Source organism: Thermomyces dupontii (assembly GCF_041956625.1).
Source record: "Thermomyces dupontii strain NRRL 2155 unplaced genomic scaffold VTN31scaffold_3, whole genome shotgun sequence".
Classification (NCBI taxonomy): Eukaryota; Fungi; Ascomycota; class Eurotiomycetes; order Eurotiales; family Trichocomaceae; genus Thermomyces; species Thermomyces dupontii.
In genome coordinates, this window is record NW_027192309.1 from 1555971 (window position 1) to 1580134 (window position 24164).

Sequence of the window (24164 nt, forward strand, 5' to 3'; positions counted from 1 at the left end):
ACATGAAGGACTCACTGTCGGAATCGGCCTCGGTCACGCCTGGATGCTGCATTTTCTGAGATTGCCTTCCGTTTCGGATTCGCCCTTTGCTGTGCGGGTTAGGGAGTATGTACATCAGAGTACTCCGCTCAGTTCCCGTCTCGTAATTTTGGAACCTCTCCGTGCGCTTGTGGAATCTTTCTCGTGCTCTAGCTATAATGGGAGCTAGATGGCAGAGTTGATACGTTCACGCGGCGTGGACGTCGAAGGAACGTGGCATGGTGGCATGGTCTTCAACTGCAAAGTCTGAAGCTCCCTCGTGAAAGGATGACACGCGTCACTAGGCAGGTTGCCTCGAGCCGACGCTCGGGCAGCGCGGCCAGGGGCAAACTGCGAAAACATAAGGTTATCATCGAGAGTATCACCCAGGCAAAGAAGAAACTACGAAGCACTGTAGGTCCTGCTCTGTTGATTCCAATGCCGTCCTTGAACTCTAACCTGCATGCAGCTTTATTTTGAGGCCGAACCTCCAGAAGGCTACACGTTCATCCCAGCAGGAAATCCGCAGTTCACCAGTGCGTGCAAGGAAATATGCCGCAACCGTGGCCTCACGGTCTATGCTGTCACTGTGAGTTGCGCCTATTGCCCTCCGACCCGACTATCAAACTGACAGGAGCGGGGGAGACAACGCCTCACCACAAACTGCACGGTCTTTCCCAACAAGTCCATCGCATCGGGTATCATTTTCCCAGTACTGTCGTCGCCACTGTCTGCATGGATATGCATGTCTACATTGACAACACAGGGAGAGTCGTGCCAGTCGGTGAACTGGGCAATATGAGGCCTGGCATGAAGCGGGCTGACTCTGAGGCCTCTCAAACCACCATCAACACAGAAGCGCGGGATGTTATTCTAGATCTTTTTCCCAATATCCCAGCCAAGGACCTCACGCAGATCATCACCACTGCGTTTCAAAAGGTAGAATGCCCGCGCCTTTACGTCTACTGTCTAACTCGTTGCGCAGGGGCAACGTAAAGTGGGAACGGCGTCAGAACTGCCCCTGGCGCGTCGGGCGCAGTTGGCGGTCGTTGCCCACATTCGGCACATGTACACGGATTATGACACTTTGTTGAAGAAAACGTCATTCCAAGAAGCCAGGCGTCAGGTAGAGGAAGCTACCCTGGAGAAGCTTGTCCAATGGCGCGGCGATGATGAAAACGGGTCATCGGAACTTGAGGATGTGTTCCGTGAAGTCATCGTAATCGACGATGAGGATGACGACGAACCAGACGAGGATCAAGAAAAGAAGTCCACCTCTACTGACAGGGAGTCCAGCGTTGAGGTTGTCTCCGCCAGTGCAGCCGCTGATCACCTGGAAACGAGGCCAATCAACATGCAGTCAGCCCAGGAGGATGACAAGGATGCTTCTGAAGAAGAGGCACACCAGAGAATAAGCGTCGTACAAGGGCCGATGACAAGGTCTGAGGACCCGAAAGTGGATCGCCGTGGTTTCAGCCGGTATCGGGCGTGGGATCGAGCCATGAACCGTTACCGTGAGCGGATTTCAACCTCCAGAAGGACCGAAATGGAATCCTTGAGCTCCAACCAGAGGGCGTACATGCCATCTCAAGGCCCCAGATTTGAAGCCGACCGGAGAGTACTGGAACCCATACAGGATGATGATTACCAAATCCTGCCGGCCAGGCACATTGTCGATCCGCCATTAGAAAGGCGTGCTCCGACCCCAAATGGGCCATATTACCGAGAGCCACCGGATTATCGGGACGTAGATGTCTATCACACGGGTGCCTCAGGTGCGATAACTTCACAACAACAGGTTAGTTACAGTACGTCGAGCCGAGCCAGTGTTCCACAACGGCCACCGGACATCTTGCATTTCCCTGATGGGTCAGTATTTGAAAAGGTCCCATCATCCTCTGGTAACCCGGCGTTCCATTGGGACAGGCTCGCAGAGCCCGTTTTCGCCAGGGGTCCCAGTGTTTATCATCGAACACAGGATAACCCAAGGAAGCGTGTGCATGATGTTGTAGACATGCCGCCTCAGGATATGGAGACATCTCCCCGCAGCCATGTGGTGTTGCCGTCGATTGAGGCTCCGGATTCTTCTCTGGTGATGCAGCGACGAGGGGATGAGGCCAGAAATTTTACTACGATGCCAGATGAGCCGCTCAAGAACTCCCCAAGGTCATCTGGGCGCCGCGTTGATGATTTGTCTCGTGGAATCAACGTCATCGATCTAACGGATGATGGTGATGCCCCGAAGCGACGGCGGCTAGAGGGCCAAGATTCTGTCCATGGAAAGCGGGCCCCAGCCTCGCCCGGCGGGCACTACCCTTACGGTGCAGATAACCTCTGGCGGCCTAGTCAGAGGTATGCATCGTATGAGCCAAGACCTCTTCATGACACTGTTGATGCCGTTGGACCGAATGCTGCGATCCATGACCATCTGCCGGTGACCGTTCCTCACCATGAAGCAGTCCCAGTCTCGCCTCGTGCTCACTTGCGAGCCGACATGACGTCCGTACCAGCTCAGCCCGTGTACCGCGGTACCGGTGACAGAGTCATGTGGGAAACTGCAGAGCGGCCTGCCGTCCATTACTTCACTTATGCCCCTGAAGGGCAGTCTGTCGTAGACGCCCGTTATGTAGGGCAAGCAGAAACCCGCTATGTTACGACCTGGGATCGTAACCGACACCTAGACTTGGACAGACCTTCATGGCGAAGCAAGGCCCGTTTGTACGAGAATGAGAGACGGCTGATTGATGCTCAGGAATCTCGAGCTCCAGACGTTAGAGTCGTGGAGACTTGGCCATATCAGCGAGAACACAAGACGGAGGCTGGGTATTACACTGAAGACACAATGACCACTCGAACGGCGCCTCAGGCTTATCGCGTTCGAACGCACGTCCCCATTCCAGCTTCAGATGCAGGCGGTGACTCTAGCCGATATGCTCCTTATCCGAGTAGGAGGAGAGATGGTCTACCGGCCTCTGCAGTGAGGAGATATAAGTTTGAACGAGAGAAAACGCTCAGAGCTCAGTATGAGAGCCTTCGACATTCATGTTTACTCGGAAGCATAGGCTAACGATCGCTAGGGACGAGTCTGGCCTTGAGTGGCCCGAGCAATCATCATCGCAAATGCATTCATCAGTGAACGGAAGCGGGCGGGCTGAAAACTCCGTTATCGTCCTTGACTGACTGTAAATGGGGATCTACGAGGCGCATGTACAGGACAGGAGTTGCATATAAATGGCGTTGATATTCGTCGGTGTCGTGATTACATTGGGAGTTTGATGATACCCCCTATTCCATACCATAGAGCCATTTCTATTCCGCCGTGTCATTGCTGATGCAATGGAGAGCATGTACATAGCCGCTAAGAAAGCCCAACAATTAATATGCCATCAACGAAAACGAAGCGTCGTAGCCCGAGAGACATCCATCCCATCATCCAACTCTTAGACTGCTTGCGCAACCCCATCCGCCTCGCCGCTCAGCACCGTCTTGCCCGTCTTCTTGATCGTCGCCAGCACGGTATCATACGACAGCGAATCTTCCGCGACAACGGTAGCCGTCTGGGCGCTGAGGTTGACGTCGTACGATTTGACGCCTGCGTATATATGCTGTCAGTCTCCGAACCTCTAACGACTTAGGTAACCACAAGGTCCCCCATCTACCTACCATCAAGCCGTTTCAGAACCCGTTCGATGGCACCCGAGCATCCGCTGCAGCTCATCGAGACGTTGAACTTGTAGCGGTGTTCCGACATTTTCTGGTTCTTTCTTCTTCCTCTGTTCCGGCGTGACCGCGTGTGTGAGTTGTGAGGGTTTCTCCTACTATGTTTTTATGCCGGGAGGTTCGACTCGAGAATGATTCGACTACCCAGAAGCAACAAGCAGGGTCGTCGAATTGGTATATATGTCTGTCCGAGTAGGACCGGCTGCGGAGAAGTTGAAAAGTAATATAATACGGAGGGTAACTACGCGAATATGCCGCGTCGATCTGTTGTTCTGTCGTTGCGTTGTTTGGCCGTTTTCAAATGAGCAGCAGCCTCGGCATGAGGAGGGGTTGGTTCGAAAATGACGACATTAACCTAGAATAGGCTGGGAGGGACAAATGTAACGGTATTGTATCGACGGAACTGAGACGTGGTTGGGAGGTGCACAATGCACAGTAACCCTTCCAATCATTTCAGTCCCTCATTCAGTGAAACCACAATCTTTGTTTGAGAAAAAGAACCCCTTGCATTCAGCGGTTACACAATGGTATGAGTCTCGACCCAAGTTGGTTTTCTAGACGCAGAGGTGGAAGACCCTGGAACACCTCGTGGGAGTAGAAATTACGGTATTGTAACGGAATATACACTCGACGATACACCAAACCCGCTCGAAGGAGGGGCTAAAGGCCTTCGTTCCCGTTGCTGTTGCGGTTCCAGAGTATACATTCTCTCGATTTTGCCGATAGTTCATTCGATCCATGCCACGGGGTCCAGCTTCAGCTTCAGCAGTCTGCGGCTACAGTACCTTTTTGAGTTTTGAGCAGTGGCCTATATAACGTGCCCATGACCCTGTCTTGCCTTCTCATCCCAAACAAACCCTCGGATCCTACCATGTATTATTAATTGACATAGATATCGAATATCCAGTCATTCTGCGAGAAGACTGGTTAGCTGACACGAGGGCAATTCCAACTCGCCGGGGGGGCCCGTTGGTCGATCCATCAAGGATTTGAATCTGATCCCGCATAATCGTCAACCACGCGAATTTCCCGCATCGATCTTTTTTCTGAAACACGGGCCTTGCCTCAAACAACTAGGAGTTTAGGGCGTCGTTGACAGAGTGCTGAAATCCCTCGATGGAAAGAGGACGCAGATCGTGTTTGACGGCGTCACTCCATAAATTGAGTTAAGGTTGCCTTGATTCAAGAGGAAACATTTTGTATCTGACCTTCCGAGATGGTCTTTTTGTTGCTGTTCGCGGAGAACAGTGTGCTACCTATAAAAAAAGGCCACCAGGGTGGGCGGGGGATGATTAGGGTTTGAATCTCGGGCGGTTGATTCTCGCCTTAAGGGGAATTACGACCCCAGATTATGATCCGGACATTCATATCAAAGTCAGGTCGTCCGTCGCTTGAAGGAGCTTTAATCATCCAGATTCTTCCCGTCATGAACTCTGTGGTTGTTGGGCTGCCCAGGTTCAACTGCCGACATCAAGTGCTTTATGAAGCTCTTGGATACGCGAGGAAATAGATCACTGGAGTTATTACATCTTGTGTTCGAAAACACTTTGCTCTGTGACCAGCTATATCAAAACCGGCGAGGCCATTGGTCTGAGTGAACTTGAACAGGATATGCCAATTCTTGAGCTACCTGGAAGTATAAGGTCAAAATGAAGGAACAGAGAGGTTCCGCCACAAAGGTGGTCGCACATCGGCAGAGGCTGAGTACATCAAAGATCGAGGAATGAACTGGAAGGTGCCAGACAATTACTCACATCACATACGGAGTATCTTGCACAAATCATGGAGTGGTTGTTCTCTCCAGGTCAAAAGGCAAGGAACTTGAGCTTCTAGAAAACGGACGAATCAGCTATCGACAGATCGGCAATGGATCTTCAGTAAACCAATCAGAGCCGGCGACGTCTTCGCTCTGCCAATCATAGCGCTGCTCTGGAATTACTAATTTAACCCAATCGAAGCGGATTCTGCCCCAGCTCACCGCCATAGCGCCATCCGCAGTATCAAACCCTATCCAAGGATTCTCGCCATCTCCCCACGCTTCCAAGCCTGAAGCCCAACAATCGCCCGATCAATTCTGCATTTGTCACGTCCAGATCTGATAAAGGACGAAGGGCATTTCGACTTCATTATTATCGCGCCGTTATTACTCAGATCCCAGCACGAATTCGACATTGAACCATAGGAACGAGTACTACCTCTCCTCTACGATCGCCACATCAATTCAACAACAGGAACAATGTCGGCCGCCCGAAATAGACACCCACCAGGAACCGCCGCCCAAACCACAACCCTCACGGATCCGCGCGCCGACGCTGCTACTCCTTCGGTACCATCAACACGTTTGCCATTTCCCTCGGGAACAACCCTCCGTCTACGTGGCGAGGAAGAACCTGAAGCCTCCCGGGAAGAGGGACGGGAGCAACAGCAAGACTCGGCCCGAGCGGCGCGACCGAGAGTCCGCTGGGATGAAAGCGTCGTGAATAATGAAGGGTTAGGACGGAAATCTTCCAAGGGTAGGTCTTCGTCTTCCCTTCTTCTTTCCCTTCCCAACACACACACAAAGAAAGGGCTTTGACTTAGCTAACGGGCTGGTGCGCGTCGTCTAGTCTGCTGTATCTATCATAAACCTCACAACCCCACCGAGAGCAGCTCCGAGGAAGAGTCGTCATCGTCGTCGGATAGTGATTCCGACTCTGATGGTGATTCGTCAGACTCCGGGTATGATGCGGCGGCGGATGCGCGACGGAGGTTGCGACGAGCGCGGCATGGACATGATCATGAGGGACATGGTGGTCATCATCATCATCGTCGTCGACCGAAGAGGAGGCCGAGTCCGAATGCGTATGAGAGGATGCCAAAGTATAATGTCAACAAGGGGACAATCAAGACGGAGCAGCCGTGAGGGTGAATCTTTTAAAAGGTTACGACTGTTGCTGCGCTACTACCTTGGACACTGGGAAAAAAAACAGCTACTTGATATCATGTCGTATTATTCTTTCTCCAGGGTATTCAGCAACCATTACGCCGAACGCCATGACCTCAACCCACTGCAGCAATCCAAAAAAAAGGGAGAAGAGGAAGATTACACCATCATACTCCGTCGTCGTGACCCCACGCGCTGGCTGCGCTTCGTCCCCATGATGTCCTCCGCCGCCGCATCGATTGACTCTGGTAACGAGTCTTGTCCGTTGTTCGGGTTCGACGAATGTCGACGCATCTGTCGATTGGCGGCCGTCTTTTGCGTGCTGGTGGCCTTGGTCGGCATCGCGGTGTCCCCCGCCGACTCGTCAGACGCGTCATCTTTGACCGCAGACAGCGTCTTCCGCTTTCGATTGGTGATCACACTGTTGGGCAGTTCCGGCAGACCCTCGAAACTGGTCTGTTCTTCGCCCGCCGCTGTGTCTGTTGTCGATGGAACTGTGGAATTCTCCTTGAAACTCGATGATGATGATGATGATGATGATGATGATGATCTCTTATTAGACTTGGGTTTAGATAAGTCGTTGTTGTTCATGTCAATCTGTGAAGTCCGTCGGAATTTGTCCGGAAGAACAGCGTCCACCAATTCGTCCGTAGGCCGCCGCATCTTGTCGCGTAGGTTGGGTTCCGCGTAGCTGATGGCCGGCCGCGATCGTCTGGCCGGCCGGCCAGCGGGACCTACTGGAGGCTGATCCGTGTTGTTTTCTTGTTCGGGTTGAGTCGGCCTGTCGCCCAGGATCACGTCTGCAGTCTTTGGCGTGCTGTGTTGCCCAGCCGGAGGGATGGTGATTTCTTTCTTGCTTGGTCGCGCTGCGAGCTTCGGGGGGTCTTTGACATCTTCAGTTTCTAGGCCTTTTGCAGATTTCTTTGGCTCTTCAGTGTCTTTGTTGCTGAGCCTCTTCCTCGGAGATGGCATGTTTGTTGTTTCTGATAATCTACGTTAGGGCTCTGTTTCATGAGAAAAAAAAAAAAAAAGTGGAACTTACTCGGCTCGAGAGCCTTTCGCTTCGGCTGGGGCCTCTTCGGTTCTTTAACAGGACTAGAATCACGAAGTAAACTCGTAGATGCGCGGGAGAACTGAAAGTCGTCATCAGTGATGGCTGACCCCGAGCCAAAGATGTCGTCGTCTGCGTTGAATTTCCTCTTTGACCCCGACTTTACGCTTGCTTTGCTATTCGTCGAAAGATCTCGGACCGTTCTTCTTGTTGGACTGGGAACGACTAGCTGTTCCGGAGAAGGTACTGTGGCCCGTGAAAGCGAGGGCGAATCCTGGTCGCCAACTACGGCTTCCGGCTTCGGCGAATCCGGACTAGCAGGCTCAGATTCCGGAGTTGGACTTCGGTCGACGTCCAAATGTGCCACCGGAGGCGACCCGATCGACGGTGACTCGGCGTCTGCTGCTTCTCGAGCATCTTCAATCTCCTGCGGCCTGGAAGCGGTCAGTAGGGACATGGCATGCAGACGCGGACTGCCCTTACTCTAGTGTGCGTCTTGGAAAGTATTTATCCTCCATAATGGCCGGCAGTCGTCCGTCCTCCTCCCCGTGAAAGGTCATGCGCTGCACCGGAGCTGAAGGCTGCTGGAACCCCCTGACCTCGGGCTTGCGCGCATTCTTCCCAAAAAAGCGATCCGGCATCGCGCCCATGTCATCGACCAGCGTGCTGAGCTCTTCCAATTTTGATGCCACCTTTTCCTTGTATGTGTTAAATTCCTTCCGGAAATCGCGTGCAGCATCCGCCCGTTCCATATCCTGAGTGAGTGCAATGACCTGTTCTCGCAGCGCGGCATTTTCTTGCAGGAGATGAGACACTTCTGCTTCCAAAGTCTGTATCCGAAGCGATTGAATGGAATTAGCCCTGGCAATTTCGCGATTCTGTCTCACGAATCGTCGTTTGACTGAAGATGCTGTCAGCTAAAATCACCTTTCGCGGGATGAAAGCAAACGTACGAGCCTCGACAGATTCTGCTGGCGCGGGCAAATCGTTCAACCGCGCCATCTTGAAGCACCCCGTCACCAGGCGTAAGGCGTGGAGATGTGTATGTGACAGTCGTCGGTCGCTTTAATAGTCGATTGGAATTGCTGGCGTGGAGCGCATCGATGAATGGCGTGCACGAGAGAGTCGAAGTTTTGATGACTGCAGGTGCTCGAATTGTTTGGTCCATTTGTTGATGTTTGTCCGGATTAGGACTAGCGCAGAGTCGCGTGACTCCCCACAGTTCTGGGACGCACACGAAGTCATGACGCTCACAAAGACGTGAATTACTCGAATCAACAGAGTCGTCTCATTACACGGGATTATTTCAGCGCTCGATTCTTTCTAATTGCTTCCTGATTATTACCTTCACAATGTCACGACCCACCAATGCGCATCTCCGACAACCCAGCGCCTCCATCTCGTCTCAGCAGGCCAACGTGCTTGCAATGCGGATTGAAGCAAAGAAGACAGAGCTGGAACATCTTCGGCAGCTGCGAGATTTGAGCGCTGCGCTCGCTGGGCAGATGGAAGCTCTGGAAGAGAAACTACGAACATTGAAGGATGGCACCGAAGGTATGCTGCATCTGTGGTCTCGTCCCATCGAAAATCCCCGAAACTGACCCAGCCAGCAATCGCATGCGTCCTCGCAAACTGGGACAACGTGCTCCAGGCGATCAATATGGCGACTGGTATGTTTTGCTTGAGCTCCCAAAGCATGCTGCATGTCCCGCTCACCAGACATCACGCATAGCGAAAGCGAGTCACCTATCAGCGCCTGAGGAGGGGGCCCCGTCCTCGGATGCTCCGGCGTCCCTCCCGACAACACTTGTCCGCATACCTGCCAACCCTTCGGCGACCTCGACCGACGCGTAAGCCTGGATTGCTCCATTATTGTTTCGGTTGGACATGTACTGCATGTTCGCCGCACATGTCCCGACCGATCATGCCAATGGCCGATTCTCGATGTCGCCGCGCTGGAGCAACGGCTTTCTGATTGCGACCACGATAGTCAGGCTCTGATCCGCACAATGCTTGTCACAAGAGTGGCGTCAGACCTAGACTGACGTGGTGGCGGGAATAATAGAATACGTAGCGAGGGGATGGATCATGCTGCTCTCCGACCAGGACAATGGAACTGCCGTTGCTCCTGGGTCGGCCATCAGGAGCGTCCGGAATTGAGTTCCATTGCTTGTTCCGAGCGGATCTCAGCATCCCGTGCATTCAGGTCAGGACCTGGTCGACCCGTGAGTCCAGTGACCAGTGACCAGGGGACCCATGTCGACCGTTTTTGTCGAGACTTTGGCAGTGGCCGCCGTGCCGCAGTTGGGCGCATGTAGAACACGCTAACGACGACGCGAACCTGCCGACCTGCATGGCCGCTTTTCCTGATCAGGTTGATCTGGTGTTAAAGTTTTTTTTCTTGACGCTCAGAGTTTTTTTCCCCAGCCCTCGGCTCGTTTAGCTCGTTGATCCATTTTCGCCGATGGATTGACGGTTGATCAGTGGCAAAGAATGGCATTGCACGCTTTTTTTTTTCCCACGTGCAGCGGTACAGGCTCCAGTGCTGTGCCTATCTACGTCGTGTCTACAAGGAATTCGAGACATTGAAGAATCATTGACTCTGTATTATTCTTCTTTCATTGTGCTCTTTGCAGACAGAGTAATTCTGTAGCTATTCTAAAGCCTAAGGCCATAACAAGGCATGATGGCATCAGCACCCTGGGGAGTTTAGCTCTGGCGACTCGCTCAGGCCCTCCAAGAGACCATTTCAGCCAATGAACATGCAGGCTTGATTGGCCAATCAGAGACTGACATAGATCCACACCGCGCACTGACGTGGTTCCCACAAGGTTCCTTCCTTCTGCACACAACAAAATTTCCTTTCTTCTCACACGCCCAAGCCACGATGAAATGCATGCAGGAGACACTGACCAATCAGAGGAGCTTTTGCACGGACCAGGCCCACTCTCTCCCTGGACCCACTACGGCAAACCCCATGTCCCAAGACCCTCGACTCGGCTCAATGAGGAATAGTGCCAAACTGCTTCCATGCACGTTCCGTACACTAAACCCAATCAGGTGTATTGTTTGAGAATGATGTTCGTTTTTGACCATGGGCTGCTCCTCCGAATGAGGCTTAGTGAATCATATGGTGGCTAGCACGGCCAATTATGGCTCCGAGCGGGCCCTGGCTCCAGAAACTACCGACACATCATTCACCGATCCATTCACTAACCAAATCAACACCGTCGCCCAATCCGCGTTAACTCTCCTCCTTGCAGGGTTCGATAAAAGACCTCGTGCCCGCTCCCCCCACAGAGCAGAATGTATACATAGTCTCCGTCTTCAACCATGTCCTCTCACTCTTGAAGAATATAGTATTGCTCGATCCATGCCATCCGCTTGCACATAAATTCTTCATCTGCTTCTTTTGCCTCCCTCCCCCAAACTTGGGGTGTGTGCCCTGCCTGTCGTCAATGCTGCAGTGATGAGGTGATTTTACGTGATCGTGCCTGATCGACGACTTCAACTCCTTCTCCTCATTCTTTCTCTCCAGCGTCATTTGGTTCATGACGCCCGCTTTTTGCTTTCCTGCCTTTGGAATCATCAAATGATCCGTCCTTCCACTCATTCTCTGTCGCCCGACGCTTGGTCTCCTTCATCCTCCAACACAATGGCTGCCGCCTGGTCCCCAGACTTCTGCTTGGTCTGTGACCAGCAGACCTTTGGCGAGGCCTACTGCTCGCAGGCCTGCCGCCTCGCCGAGCTGGACCAGTTCTCGCTGGACGCTGCCTCGAACTACGCCTCGGCTTCCTCCTTTCGACGCTCCTCGACCAACACCGTCTCCGATGACTATACTCCCTTCTTCTCTTCTCGGTCGTCGGGCCTGACGACATCCTCCTCTCACTCCTCGCTCTCCTCCCTTCGCAGCAGCGGCATCCTCCCATCTTCGCAGTCCAGCTCTATCCAACATGAGCTCCGGGACTACACCAGCTGCTTCGACCGAGTCCGCGATTGGAAGCGGCGCATTACCAATCAATAAGCCAGATCTTCCAGCGTCGCCGGACTGAGCAGCTAACGTCCCTTCTCGATTTCGAACTGTCTGGGCCGGCGGTTGACGAAAATCACCTCCATCTCGACCCCAAGGTCGTCCTGCTGCATTGACAGTCATGCAGCCACATCCCCTCTTTCATTGGCATGGTTGCTGAGTCGATTCCAACTACATCTCCTTCTCTTTCTATTGTTACGATGATGCATGGCGTTGTGCGGAAATATCTCCCTACTATACGAGAAAACTCAGCGGCCGGGTGTTGGATGGTCATTGTATTTTGTGTGGTCATTTGGGAAAAATCATGTCTACGGTGTTTTGGTTCTTGGACCTATCGATTTGAAATCCAGGGTACAATGGGACTTTTGGTATCACCGGGACACTTGATCCAAGTTTTCTTGCCTTCCTCTGTAGTATCCGTACATGAGTCAAACGATTGTGAGTCAACCATCGTCAAATTTTGTCGTTGGGCATCTCCATTCGGGGAGCTCGATCCATCCTCCGACGGACCGACATCCGCACATTCCTCCTCAATGCAGTGGAGCGATGGGCCCAAGCCTAATCTATTAATAATAGCGCCAAGGTTTGTCACCTGATTGCTGCACATAAGTGGCCAACTGGCCAGGAAGCCTGTGACTGTCTGGAGCCGGCCGATGCCTGCGTCATCCCATGATCCATCCAACTCAACCCTAAATTGGACGAAGCTGGCAAAAAGTTTTTGTCTCCATCGTCATTCGACTTTACAAGCACATCAATTTCCAACAATTAATCACACAGCTGAAAAAAAAAAATCATTAAGATGATTAGTTAACTAGCCTGACAAATGTGAAATGAGGCCTCTCTTTGATTATCAATTTCCTGGCCCCTCTATCGAAACACGCCACTGACTACAGTATCCGTGATAATGCATGACATCAAGAGGACTTCTAACCCAAGCTGACCCAATTGCTCAGAAATCAACTCATTGACATAGTATGGCGATGAGGCCACCTGAAGATGGACTTTCCGATATCCACGTACTCGTACATGTGGAGCAACCTTGGTGTTTCACCATGTTCCTGCGTCAACTGATGTGGTCACTTGCCATTCCAATGCCCAACCAACCCCGGGGGGCATTAAGAAAGAAAAGATTCCATGAGCAGAAACTGTGAGATGCCATTGTACAGTATCGGGATGGTGTGATGACGTGTTGACAGCTCAATGACCCATTCAGGTGGATTGTGTTGAAATGGCGGCAGGACAAGTTTGATCTCGGTCCATTCTGGAGTCGAAATCTCTTCCTCTGACTTTGAGAGTTCAATCCTGTCGGTCAACATTCGCGGACTGCAAGGCTCGTTTCAGGAATTCTGCCTTTCTTGATCCAAGGCATGACTGATGAGTCGATTGATGCTCCAGAGCAACTCTGGACATTCGATTACTCGAGCACTTTACAGTGGGTTCAGACGGGAGGTTGCTATTTGCGGTGCTTAAAAGTGGTCCTCAGTCGGGACTGCCAAACTAGTATTTTGTCTGATGGGCTGCTTGTCGCAGGCGGGAAGTCATCGCCCATCTCAGTTTCCTGGAAACCATGCTCGAAAGAAGCTCAGAAATAGCAGTCATGCTCGTGCTCTCGAAGAGGGGTAGGAGGGGCGCTGCATTCATGGCCAGTTTGGGACTCGCCACTGACGATCATTGCTCACCTTATCCGAACCATCCGTGGGCTTGGTATGTTCGTTGTTCCGAGGTGCAAGTTGTGCACATGTTCAAAAACTTCGGCTGAAGATTCAGGCATGGATTGTGAAATCGGTTGGTTACTTATTTCGCATCTCTGCCAGGTTGCATCCTTACGCCCTTGGGTCTCCTTGGAAGGAGCATCGGTTTCGGGCCGGCAGGCGCGAAAGGGCACCGAACGTCGGTTTCTCTACATGAACCTTGCGGTTCTTACTCTCGGAACCATGGATGATACCGGCCCTCCACGGATAACGCCAGAAGAATCAAGCAGGTGCACGACCATCCTAGAATCTGCTTGTTATATGAGCGGCTAGACGCACATCTCCCATGGCACCCGACAGTAATCATTTGCCTGTACGAGTAGCGCCGTAGGGCTTTATAGTTCCCGTGTACGCAAGAGTAACAACATGAAGCCTCGTCGGTGCGTCCAGCTCATCACGGAGGCTTCAACAGTGCCTTTAGACGGTGCGTTCACTCTACTCAAGTGACTTCTAGCCATCATCTGGTGTATGAGTCAAGAATCGATTGAGCAATTCATTGCGGCAAGCGGGGAAGCAAAGGGATCTTCGCTCTTTGTCCCGTACGAAGTCAGCTACTCATTTTCAACTTCATGCTCGTTGTCATTCATCAGGGATCTCTGTGAAGAGTTCAGCCCCGTGGATTACGGGGGTATGGAGTACTCCGTCCTGGACTGGTACTCCTAGGGGCCTTGATCAATCAATCGGGAACTTCATTGATCGATGATCATGGTTAACTCGGCTGAATCGAGATTTCTAGCTTTCAATCCCATGAACAGGAACGTCCAATAATTGGCATGTTCCAGGACCGGCCGTTGGTCCGTCATGAATCCCAGCCATCCAAAACTCTGTAACTCCCTGAACCTCCATTGACTTACATGGAATTTGGATGAGATCGGCCGATTGGGTTGATCCCGCAACTCTTCGGCCTTCAGGGACAAAACAAAAGGACAAAAAAGAGGACAAAGATTGAAAGTCCCTGTCCGTACATGTACCCCCTTGGGGGGACCAAGGGCCCCCCTGATTTGGGGAGTTGTTAGCTCCACCCCTCAAGCCATCGAGGCAAAATGCTCCTCTCTTGATCCTCTTTTTCCAATTGTAAACAGGCTTCTTTGACATTCTATACTCATATATCATCCAACCTTCTGATTCTTCGCCCTGTATCGGAGGAGCACTGTTGTATGAAGAGTCTTGCAGAGGATCCGAGGATCCGGATGACATCCAACTCTGCATGTGAAAATTATCAAACTTTTTTCCATCGATGGATCGATCTGATTGGTGTGGATCAGCTTTCCTCCCGCAGCCACCAGATCTGCCGTCATAATGTTGCTTCGTCCTCCCTCGGGGCTGTGATGTACTGTACTGGACCTATTTATTTGACTTACGCAACAGGCATCCCGATTCGGGCGACGAGTTGGTGCTAGCATTGCATTGCAACCAACCCTCAAGGCCACTCGGAACCGCCTGGATCACCGTGTGAGCCCATCGGCCACTCTGACTTGCCCTCTGTCTCCTGTTGTTGTTTGGATTAGATAATCGACAATTCCGCGCTCAGTCGCTCATCTGCTTCGCCTGCACGCTCTCGGTTGCTACAACACCGAGGAACGGAGTCTTTGAAAAAAAAAAATCTTTCCTACTGTAATTCTCACCAATCGTTATCCTTGTGTCGTATTGCGATGATTTTCTCTTCACTCGGTTAGATCAATAGTCCTTCATATCCGGGTCGTCGCATCGTCGTCATCACTCCCTCCTCGGCGTTAGCTCCGGGGGGCTTTGTACAACGTCAACCATCCCATTGACTCTTTCTCTTTGACGGAACCTGTAAATCTCCTGGCAAGCTGCTCATCCCGTGGACAATGAAGGAAGCCCCTTAGAATTCTCGGCTGACGGTCAACCCCAACCCAGAATGGCCTCGCGAAACCTCCGCTTCGTACGGCCGCTGCTCTATACCTCCGCCGCCGTCACGATCGGCGCCGGTGTGCTCTACATCTCGTATCGTCCGCGTAATATCCCCGGCTCGGAGCCCGCCGTCGTCCCGCCGCCCGGGTACAAGTCTGGGAAATTGGTCCCGCCCGACTTTCCGCGCATCAAGAGCCGCGAGGAGCAGATTGCCGATTTGAAACGAAGTCAGCAGGGGGAGGAGTACGATCTGCTGGTCATTGGTGGCGGCGCGACAGGCTCGGGCATCGCGCTGGATGCGGCAACGCGCGGCCTGAAAGTCGCCGTGGTGGAACGGGATGATTTCAGCGCGGGAACGAGCAGCAAGAGCACCAAGCTCGTGCATGGCGGAGTGCGGTATCTCGAGAAGGCCGTGTGGGAGCTAGACTACAACCAGTACGTGGCAATTGGACGGGGAATTGGAGAATGGCAGGGAATGCAGAAAGAGACTGACGGAGGATTTGCAGGTACAAGCTGGTGAAAGAGGCCCTGCGCGAGCGCAAGTACTTTTTGGACACCGCGCCGCATCTCTCGATGTGGCTGCCGATCATGGTGCCGGTGCAGAAATGGTGGCAGGCCCCCTACTTCTGGCTCGGGTGCAAGTTCTATGACTTTTTGGCCGGCTCCGAGGGCATCGAGAGCTCCTACTTTTTGACGCGAAGCAAGGCATTGGATGCGTTTCCCATGCTGAGGAAAGACGAAATCGTCGGCGCGTTGGTGTACTACGGTATGTACTCGCCCTGCCCGGTCGTATGGACAGGACATTGACCCTTTCCAAGATGGCGCACACAATGACTCCCGCATGAACGTCTCGCTGGCCATGACGGCCGCCCTGTACGGCGCCACCGTGGTCAACCACATGGAGGTCACGGGCCTCACCAAGGACGCCAATGGGAAGCTCAATGGCGCGCGGGTCAAGGACGTCATCAGGGAAAAGAATGGCCAGCCCGCGGAGGAGTTTACGATCCGAGCAAAGGGAATTATCAATGCTACCGGTCCCTTTACTGACTCCATCCGCAAGATGGACGACCCCAACGTCAAGGAGATCGTGGCGCCGAGCTCCGGTGTGCACGTGGTCTTGCCGGGGTACTACAGTCCTTCCAACATGGGTCTGATTGACCCGTCGACCTCGGACGGTCGTGTGATCTTCTTCCTGCCATGGCAGAACAACACCATCGCAGGGACCACGGACCGAGCGACGGAGATCACCAGGCACCCGCAGCCCGACGAGGAGGATATCAACTGGATTCTGTCCGAGATCAGTGGTTACCTGGCGCCGGACATCAATGTGCGCCGGAGTGACGTTCTGGCCGCTTGGGCGGGGATCCGACCGCTGGTCAAGGACCCCAAGGCCAAGAATACCGAGTCGCTGGTGCGCAACCATCTGATCACGGTGTCGCCGTCGGGACTGCTCACCTGCGCGGGCGGCAAATGGACCACGTACCGGCAGATGGCCGAGGAGGCCGTGGACGAGGCCATCCGCACCTTCCAGCTTCAGCCACGCCGGGTGCAGAACATCCCCGACATCAGCGGCACGGGACTACACCCGGACAACTACGATCTGGACGGCACCTGCCGCACGCACCAGGTGCGGCTGATTGGAGCGCACGGGTACTCCAAGACGCTGTTCATCAATCTCATCCAGCACTACGGGTTGGAGACGGATGTGGCGAAGCACCTGACGGGATCGTACGGCGACCGTGCCTGGCAGGTTGCAGCGCTCTCGTCGCCGACGGACGTCCGGTTCCCGGCGCGAGGCAAGCGGTTGTCGCCGCTGTACCCGTTCATTGATGGTGAGGTGCGGTACGCGGTGCGGCATGAGTACGCGCAGACCGCCGTGGACGTGATTGGGCGGCGGACGCGGCTGTCGTTCCTCAACGCGCAGGCGGCGCTTGAGGCGCTGCCGACGGTGATTGACTTGATGGCGGAGGAGCTCAAGTGGGATGCGAAGCGCAAGGAGCTGGAGTGGCGGGAGTCGGTGGAGTACCTGCGGTCGATGGGGCTGGCGGAGCACCTGACGTGGCTGACACGGAAGGACGTCGAGAACGGCCAGGTGTTGCGGGAGGACCCGGTTGCGCGGGAGATGTTTTCCCGAGGTAAGCCTTTTTTTTTTTTTTTATTTTATTTATACCTGGGCCGACCCATGGCTGAACCTGAAGCTGACGATTGTCATAGATGAGCCGGACGATATGCTGTTGGAGGACCGAAACCGTCGGCGCGACGTCAAGCAAGATCCGATCATGTCGCCTGATTCGCCTGTGAACAAATAACGAGACGAAAAGTTCTACAGTACAGTACTGTACTACTGTCATTGTGTTTGATCGTTGCTTTTTGGATGTGTTACTTCTCTCCTGTATGTATTTAGACCATTGTTCTTGCGGTGTTCGGAGGACGCTTCCAGCAAACAGCCATAGAAATAGAGTCGGGACATGATTGGCCAATGGATGGGGCTTCCAATTTGGTGCAGCGTGGGCCTGTCACTGTCAGGGACCAACAAGCACCAAACGGCGCCAGAAAGTCTCCGGCCGCTGCGGGGATCCAATTTGGGGTTTATCCTGGTGAACTATCCTGAACCCTCCCCAAGTCTTCCATGGCCGAAGAAATATAGTTAAAGCCAATCGCCGCGTGGCGGACTTTTTGGATGTGACGTGGGCAGGGATGATGAAAAGCATTGAAGCCTGAGAGAAGCCGGTATATATACCGTACTAACGTTACTCTGTATGTACGGTACTCCGGATGACCGACCGTATGTACAGTATCTATTGGGTTAAACTAGAATTAACCTAACGGGACCACTTTCCGTCCCACGCGCCGGTTTTCCATCCTGCACGCTAGGAGAAAAGAAGAAAAAAGTCGAAACGAAACCCACAAGGTTGACACGCGTTTATTTCAGATGGGGGAATGGCTTGGAGGACGTTGGAATCCTTGGAATCCGGGATTCATCCTGGAAGTCAGAAGATGGGAGAAAATTGGAGTGTCTTGGACGGTTTGGGTTAAGCCCTAACGAAAGTAAAGGAAGAGGAAGAAAGGAGGGAACCAAAAGACTCAAAAAAAAAGAAAAGAATGATGACCATTGACTGGCGACCAACGGCTGGGAAATCAATGCTGGATGCTTGGAAGCTCCCTTACAACTACTAATCAGTTCTGGGCGGCTTTTGGTCCTTGGTCTGTCTTGCGTCTGACCTGTCCCTCGGTCTCCCTTTTTTCAATCTTGGTTTCTGCATGACCGTTGGAGACTTGCGAGACAAGTTGGAGAAGGGAAGTGGATTATTAAGAAAACCGTGGTGATTATTAACTCCAGCGCTTTTCCAGGAGTACTATGTACTTGAGAAGGAGTAATGAGAACAGCGAGGACAGTCCTAGCCGCACTGTGTATGAGTAGACTTGATTAACACTTAGTAATAGATATGGAACGATCAATCCCCCTTGGGCAGTTGGCCTATCCTAGGCCTGGATGAGTCAGTTTCTGGAGGTTATGTACGTCAAGACTCAAAACAAAAGACGGTGTGGGCATCCATCCCATTAATTCAGGTCGTTGATACATGCAACACATCGATCCTTGCGCCGGGTTCCGTTACACACGTCCGACATTGACTTTTGTTGCTTGCATTATTCTCTTTTTTATTCCTTTTCTTTTTTAAATTACGACTGATTTCTCGAACTCCCTTTTTCCTACTTTTTCTTCTTCTTCGAATTGCTATCAACCCAGTCTCTCTAGAAGAAGAGACTTCGATTGACCAACTCGAGGATGCTGGATTTGGTGCTGTGCATGGGCCGAGTTCAGGTTCTTTGGGGCTTTTCGTTTAATAATTATCCCTAGCTTTCCATTCGATTGCTTCGGTTTTCGGGCATTTCTCGCTCGGGTCCTTTTTTCTTTCAATCTGACGGGGTGATCATCTTACCATCGCTTTGTTGATCATCTCGCTACAAGGGTCCATACGGCATCAATCCGATCGATATAGGATCCCGAGACTGCATGAACAATTTCCCCGGCTTGATAAAAATCGAAAAAAGAAAGAGGAAAAGAAAAGAGTACTCCCACTCAACGGATCAGAACTTCCATCGACAAGAAAAGAATGACCCTCCCCGCCAACACCCGCGCCGCCCTCGACCGCGCCCGCAACAGCAGCGACGGCCGCCTGGACGCGGCCACCGCGCAGACCCTTGAGAGCGCCATCCAGGAACTCTGGGCCAACATCCAGAAACAGCCCGACGACTACGTGCTGACGCGCGACGAGTTTGCCCTCTTCAACTACTTCCGCGAGCGGTTCCGCGGGTCCAGCGTCGCCCAAAAGGCCGTCGAGCGGTATTGGAACAGTCTTTCGGCGTCGTCATCGCCGGATGGCTGCTCGCCGTCAACAACGAGATCGGGAAAATGAGCCATCATCTTACTTTCATTCATCTGCGGGGATTCGACATTGGCATTCGGGTGTGCTGTTATATCGGGAAGGAGTTGTTTGGGATCCGGAGATGACTGACTTTGCTCTGATCTGAGAATCTGATCAAATCATTGGATGGGAGCATGTGCATAACGTCCAGCGCTTTGATACCCCTAGTATCGTCTTGTTTTCTTTGGACTTGTATTGTGCCGCCAATTGGCGAAGTTTTGGTTCGGGAATGGTATTCTCCCTGGCACTGCACACGAGGCATGGAGTTTGATCTGGATCGTGTGCGGGACAGGAAGTGTGTCGCTGCTATAGGTAATGGATACAACAACCGTGGTATGTGTTGCTTTGACTGAGCGCCACCAGTGAGCCGAGGACTGTTGGGATCGGGCTTCCTGGAACGTGCAACCGAAAGTCGACTCACCCCTGTCAGAGACAACAGAAAATTTTCTGTACTGCCACGTCAGACAGAACTCAGTCTGAGATGGAATCCAACTCTCCGGGTGCGACTGCGGATGGGGTGTACACTCGTACTACTGTACTCTGTGGTTTGACTCGTGCGACCGTGTTTACCTCTCATTCATGCTTCGGTGGGATCATGGGATTGGGCGGGGGAAAAAGAAAAAGCATGATCCTCCTGCTGCTGCATTCAATGGGGTCGAGAATCCTTCTGGCGTGGACGGTGCCATGCCGGTTTTGCATGGCTGGAGATGGGGTAGGACTGCAGTCTGCACACTGCAGTTGGAAGTAAGATATCCTCGGAGTGTGCGGTTTCGTTCATGATTGATGGATTTGGTCAATGTTATTATTCAGTGAGCAATTTCGCATCCGATTGAAGAATGCAAGACATGCTCCCAAGCTGTCGAGATCTGGAATCTCCGTTAGATTTTACTCGTACCACCACTGAGATTGGAAAGTGACTGACAGCTTAGCCATATTTCAACTGTCGTTGAATGCTCTCACCGAAGTATTCGAATCTGACGAGGTAAGTGTAGAATCCAAGCTCTAGAGAAGCGAGGGAAACCCACTGTAGGTTCGGAGATCAATCACCGGGCATTAGCTGCAGGCTGTGTGATAGAACCGCGGCGCACCGTCTCACCATCACATACTCCGTGCCAATAACAAAGAGTCCGCGAACATGGTCTACTACTTTACCTCAAACGTGGTTTCTCCTCCGGCCACGATCTACGTCGGCAAGGACAAGTATGAGAGTACGCGACAGTCCCATTTTTGCCTCCGGCTCAAAGAGCAAAAGTTGACCCGCCCCACGTCTAGATGAGGAGCTCATCAAGTACAGCTGGGATCAGGATGTTTGGTAAACACCCTCCTGACACACAGAGCTCGGCGTTCTGACCTACTGATCGCATTCTCCAGGGTTCGTCCGCCTCGGTGAACCACGAGTCTACCCCTCTGATTAATACGACTTAGTTCCACGTCGATAACCTGTCCAGCGCACACGTCTACCTACGATTACGCGACGGCGAGTCATGGGAGAATATCCCGGAGGAGCTACTCCAGGACTGCGCGCAGTTGACCAAAGCCAATTCCATCGAGGGTACGACACACCTCCCTTTCGAGATGTCGGCCAGGATTTTCAGCTGAGAGAGAAACCCTCGCGCATTGCCTTGCAGGAAACAAAAAGGATAACATCACCGTCATCTACACACCCTGGTCCAACCTCAAAAAGGACGGCTCCATGGCTACCGGCCAGGTCTCGTTCCACGACCCGAAACAGGTCAAGAGGATCCACGTCCCAACCCGTCAGAACCCGATCGTCAATCGATTGAACAAGACCCGCGTCGAGAAGTTCCCGGACCTGCGCGAGGAGAAGGAAGAATACCTGCGGCAGAAACGCCACGCCGAGCGCAAGGCGCGCGAGGAGCGCAAATTGCAGGAGAAGCGTGAACGGGAGGAACGGGAACGGCTCAAATGGCAAAAGGAGCATGCGTATGATGACTTGATGAGTGAGGAGAATATTGCAAAGAGCAGTAATCAGGATCGGGATCCGAATTTTTTGGATGATTTTATGTAGGAAATAATGAACTCATTCTGACATTTTGAGAAGAAAGAAAAAAGAGTTTACAAGTAGAACGGCCAAAGGTTGAGGCTCGTGTTGTTGTTGATCATCTCGCGCTAAGCTGATGCTAGCGTGTCCAAGAATCCAAAGTACCAGCTCCATCAGGTCGGAGAATCTCGAAGCAACATCCCTCCAATTGATCACAGTTCTCCTCCGCCAGACCATTGGCCCTCGATAGTTGCAGACAATATGTCTCCAGAACAACGGTCCACTTCTGGTTAGTTTCGTATCCTCCGTCGGCACTGGCCATGTGCTGACTCTCCGCGCGTCATCGTCGCAGGCTCCAAGTCCAAGAAGAACAAGAGAAACAAACCCCCCGCGAATTCCCCGGAAGAACCCAGTAACTCTACGGTATGAGACGGCTTCACGTCACCGCTGAGCACTACTGACTCTTCTTTTTTTCGGTTAGGATCAATCCAACGAAAATGAGCCCACCGAAACAACCTCCGACGCCGCGCAGGACGATGCCGACAACGACGAAAAGACCCTCGTCGATGGCACCAAGGCCCTCTCCGTCACCGACGCGATCTCCCAGGATAAATTCGACGCCCTGGTGCGCGATCGCGACTCGCTGCGCGCTGAGGTGATCGAGATGCGCAAGTCGCTCGAAGAGATCCAGCACAAGCACCAGGAGGAGATGGGTGCGCTGCAGCGACAGCTCGCCGAGTCGGAAAGCAAAAAGGAGCATGCGGAGACACAATTCCAGAAACTGCTTGAGCGAGTCAACACGATCAAGTCGCAGCTTGGTGAGCGATTGAAGGAGGATGCCGTAAGTATTGTCTCAGGAAAACGCCTTGGAGGGTAGGGGCCTGAGTCCGTCGTAGGAAGAGATCGAGCAGGCAAAGTCGCGCATCGATGAGCTAGAGAAGCAGAATTCAGGTCTGCAGGCGGAACTCGACGAGAAGACGGCCACGATCAAGGGATTGCGGGAGCAAGCCGTGCGGCAATCGGATGAGTTGTCGAGTCTTCGGGAACGGACCACCCTGTCGCAGCAGAATTGGTTCAAGGAGAGAGAGGAGCTGCTGGAGCAAGAGGCGTATCTCCGGTCCGAGTTCGAGGAGGCCAAGCAGGCGATGCACAATTGGGAGGTTCTCGCCATGGAGGAGCGGTCGATTCGGGAAAGCCTGGCAGACAGGGTCGCCGATCTCGAGGACCGACTGGGCAGCCTGAAAGAGGAGTACGAAAAGGTTGCGTCGGAGAACCACTCGCAGTCGGTGACCATTGATGGGCTGCAGCGGGCGTTGCAGGAGATTCAGGATGGTGCGTAAAAGCTCTACAGCAGTTCAATACGGGACTACAGCTGACTTCTGCCCCCAAGCTCGGAAGCAAGAACTGCGCGAACTGGTGCAAAGCTCCGATGCGCAGCTGGAGGAAGTCCGGACTGCCTTCCGCGAGGCAGAGAAGCGAGCGTCCGAGGCCGAGTCGAGCCTTCAAGAAGCCCAAACGGAGCTCGAGCGGCTACGGCCGTTTGAAAAGGAAGTACGGGAAAAGAATTTGCTAATTGGGAAGCTCCGGCACGAGGCCGTCACGCTCAACGACCACTTGACAAAGGCGCTTCGGTTCCTGAAGCGCGGGAGACCAGAGGACAATGTGGATAGGTGCGTATCCTTTCCATCTCGAGACACGGCCACAACTAACCTGGAGAACAGGCATATTGTCACGAATCACCTGTTGCATTTCCTTGCTCTGGACCGGTCCGACCCGCGCAAGTTCCAGATTCTGCAGCTCATTGCCGCGCTGTTACAATGGACAGATGGTACGCATGATTCTTGATCTATCGATCTGGGGCTGTAAACCTAACGGGAGACTATAGAGCAAAAAGAGCAGGCCGGCCTCACGCGCCCTGGCGCTTCAAACCCCAGCGGCGCGAACCGGCATGTGGGAATATCGATGCATCGCACTCCGAGCACGCCATCGTTGGGTAGTGAGTACTTGGAGAGCAACAGCTCCGGCAAGGAGAGCCTGGCGGAGCTGTGGTCGAATTTCCTGGAGCAGGAGGCACAGGGGCGAACGAAATCGCCATAAAAAAAAAAGGCATCGGACATAGATTGATTTCTTGATCGGCTATGCATGGCATGGAGTGATGGCAATTCACATGAGTTTCTTTTTTTGGTGTATCGTATGTTGGGCGGCGTTTTCGGGCTGTGGTTGTCTGTTAGGCTTGTAAGATCCAAATGAACCACCACTATTAGATCACCAGATCAACTTTTTGAGGACTATCAAAGAACACATGAACTTCGCATTGCGATTCCTACGAGGTCCCCCAACTCGGTCCCTTGGATTATTTCGCAGTGC

The 24164-nt window shown here is 52.8% G+C and overlaps 10 protein-coding genes across 10 annotated transcripts; 6 read left to right on the forward strand and 4 right to left on the reverse strand.

Annotated features, from left to right (window-relative positions):
• Positions 1 to 306: 306 nt before the first annotated feature.
• VTN31DRAFT_4047 (uncharacterized protein) lies at positions 307 to 3198 on the forward strand (the record flags this gene model as incomplete). The annotated part of the gene is made up of 5 exons (XM_069404392.1): positions 307 to 432; positions 488 to 607; positions 664 to 957; positions 1004 to 3039; positions 3096 to 3198. 5 exons carry the CDS (start codon positions 307 to 309, stop codon positions 3196 to 3198), a joined length of 2679 nt encoding a protein of 892 aa, XP_069261370.1.
• Positions 3199 to 3458: 260 nt separating this feature from the next.
• Positions 3459 to 3769, reverse strand: VTN31DRAFT_4048 (uncharacterized protein; the record flags this gene model as incomplete). The annotated part of the gene is made up of 2 exons (XM_069404393.1): positions 3459 to 3610; positions 3682 to 3769. The coding sequence occupies 2 exons, from the start codon at positions 3767 to 3769 to the stop codon at positions 3459 to 3461; spliced, it is 240 nt and encodes a 79-aa protein (XP_069261371.1).
• A 2205-nt stretch (positions 3770 to 5974) lies between these two features.
• VTN31DRAFT_4049 (uncharacterized protein) lies at positions 5975 to 6640 on the forward strand (the record flags this gene model as incomplete). Its single annotated transcript, XM_069404394.1, has 2 exons — positions 5975 to 6251; positions 6345 to 6640. 2 exons carry the CDS (start codon positions 5975 to 5977, stop codon positions 6638 to 6640), a joined length of 573 nt encoding a protein of 190 aa, XP_069261372.1.
• Positions 6641 to 6820: 180 nt separating this feature from the next.
• On the reverse strand, positions 6821 to 8714 carry VTN31DRAFT_4050 (uncharacterized protein; the record flags this gene model as incomplete). Its single annotated transcript, XM_069404396.1, has 4 exons — positions 6821 to 7644; positions 7704 to 8146; positions 8196 to 8613; positions 8666 to 8714. The coding sequence occupies 4 exons, from the start codon at positions 8712 to 8714 to the stop codon at positions 6821 to 6823; spliced, it is 1734 nt and encodes a 577-aa protein (XP_069261373.1).
• Positions 8715 to 9064: 350 nt separating this feature from the next.
• On the forward strand, positions 9065 to 9566 carry VTN31DRAFT_4051 (uncharacterized protein; the record flags this gene model as incomplete). Its single annotated transcript, XM_069404397.1, has 3 exons — positions 9065 to 9266; positions 9323 to 9382; positions 9445 to 9566. 3 exons carry the CDS (start codon positions 9065 to 9067, stop codon positions 9564 to 9566), a joined length of 384 nt encoding a protein of 127 aa, XP_069261374.1.
• A 1786-nt stretch (positions 9567 to 11352) lies between these two features.
• On the reverse strand, positions 11353 to 11865 carry VTN31DRAFT_4052 (uncharacterized protein; the record flags this gene model as incomplete). The annotated part of the gene is made up of 1 exon (XM_069404398.1): positions 11353 to 11865. One exon carries the CDS (start codon positions 11863 to 11865, stop codon positions 11353 to 11355), a length of 513 nt encoding a protein of 170 aa, XP_069261375.1.
• Positions 11866 to 14225: 2360 nt separating this feature from the next.
• VTN31DRAFT_4053 (uncharacterized protein) lies at positions 14226 to 14702 on the reverse strand (the record flags this gene model as incomplete). Its single annotated transcript, XM_069404399.1, has 1 exon — positions 14226 to 14702. One exon carries the CDS (start codon positions 14700 to 14702, stop codon positions 14226 to 14228), a length of 477 nt encoding a protein of 158 aa, XP_069261376.1.
• A 673-nt stretch (positions 14703 to 15375) lies between these two features.
• VTN31DRAFT_4054 (uncharacterized protein) lies at positions 15376 to 17677 on the forward strand (the record flags this gene model as incomplete). Its single annotated transcript, XM_069404400.1, has 4 exons — positions 15376 to 15803; positions 15875 to 16134; positions 16187 to 17503; positions 17583 to 17677. 4 exons carry the CDS (start codon positions 15376 to 15378, stop codon positions 17675 to 17677), a joined length of 2100 nt encoding a protein of 699 aa, XP_069261377.1.
• A 2252-nt stretch (positions 17678 to 19929) lies between these two features.
• On the forward strand, positions 19930 to 20346 carry VTN31DRAFT_4055 (uncharacterized protein; the record flags this gene model as incomplete). The annotated part of the gene is made up of 2 exons (XM_069404401.1): positions 19930 to 20107; positions 20159 to 20346. The coding sequence occupies 2 exons, from the start codon at positions 19930 to 19932 to the stop codon at positions 20344 to 20346; spliced, it is 366 nt and encodes a 121-aa protein (XP_069261378.1).
• A 1712-nt stretch (positions 20347 to 22058) lies between these two features.
• VTN31DRAFT_4056 (uncharacterized protein) lies at positions 22059 to 23894 on the forward strand (the record flags this gene model as incomplete). Its single annotated transcript, XM_069404402.1, has 7 exons — positions 22059 to 22086; positions 22150 to 22220; positions 22279 to 22638; positions 22694 to 23129; positions 23188 to 23467; positions 23519 to 23625; positions 23683 to 23894. 7 exons carry the CDS (start codon positions 22059 to 22061, stop codon positions 23892 to 23894), a joined length of 1494 nt encoding a protein of 497 aa, XP_069261379.1.
• Positions 23895 to 24164: the final 270 nt, after the last annotated feature.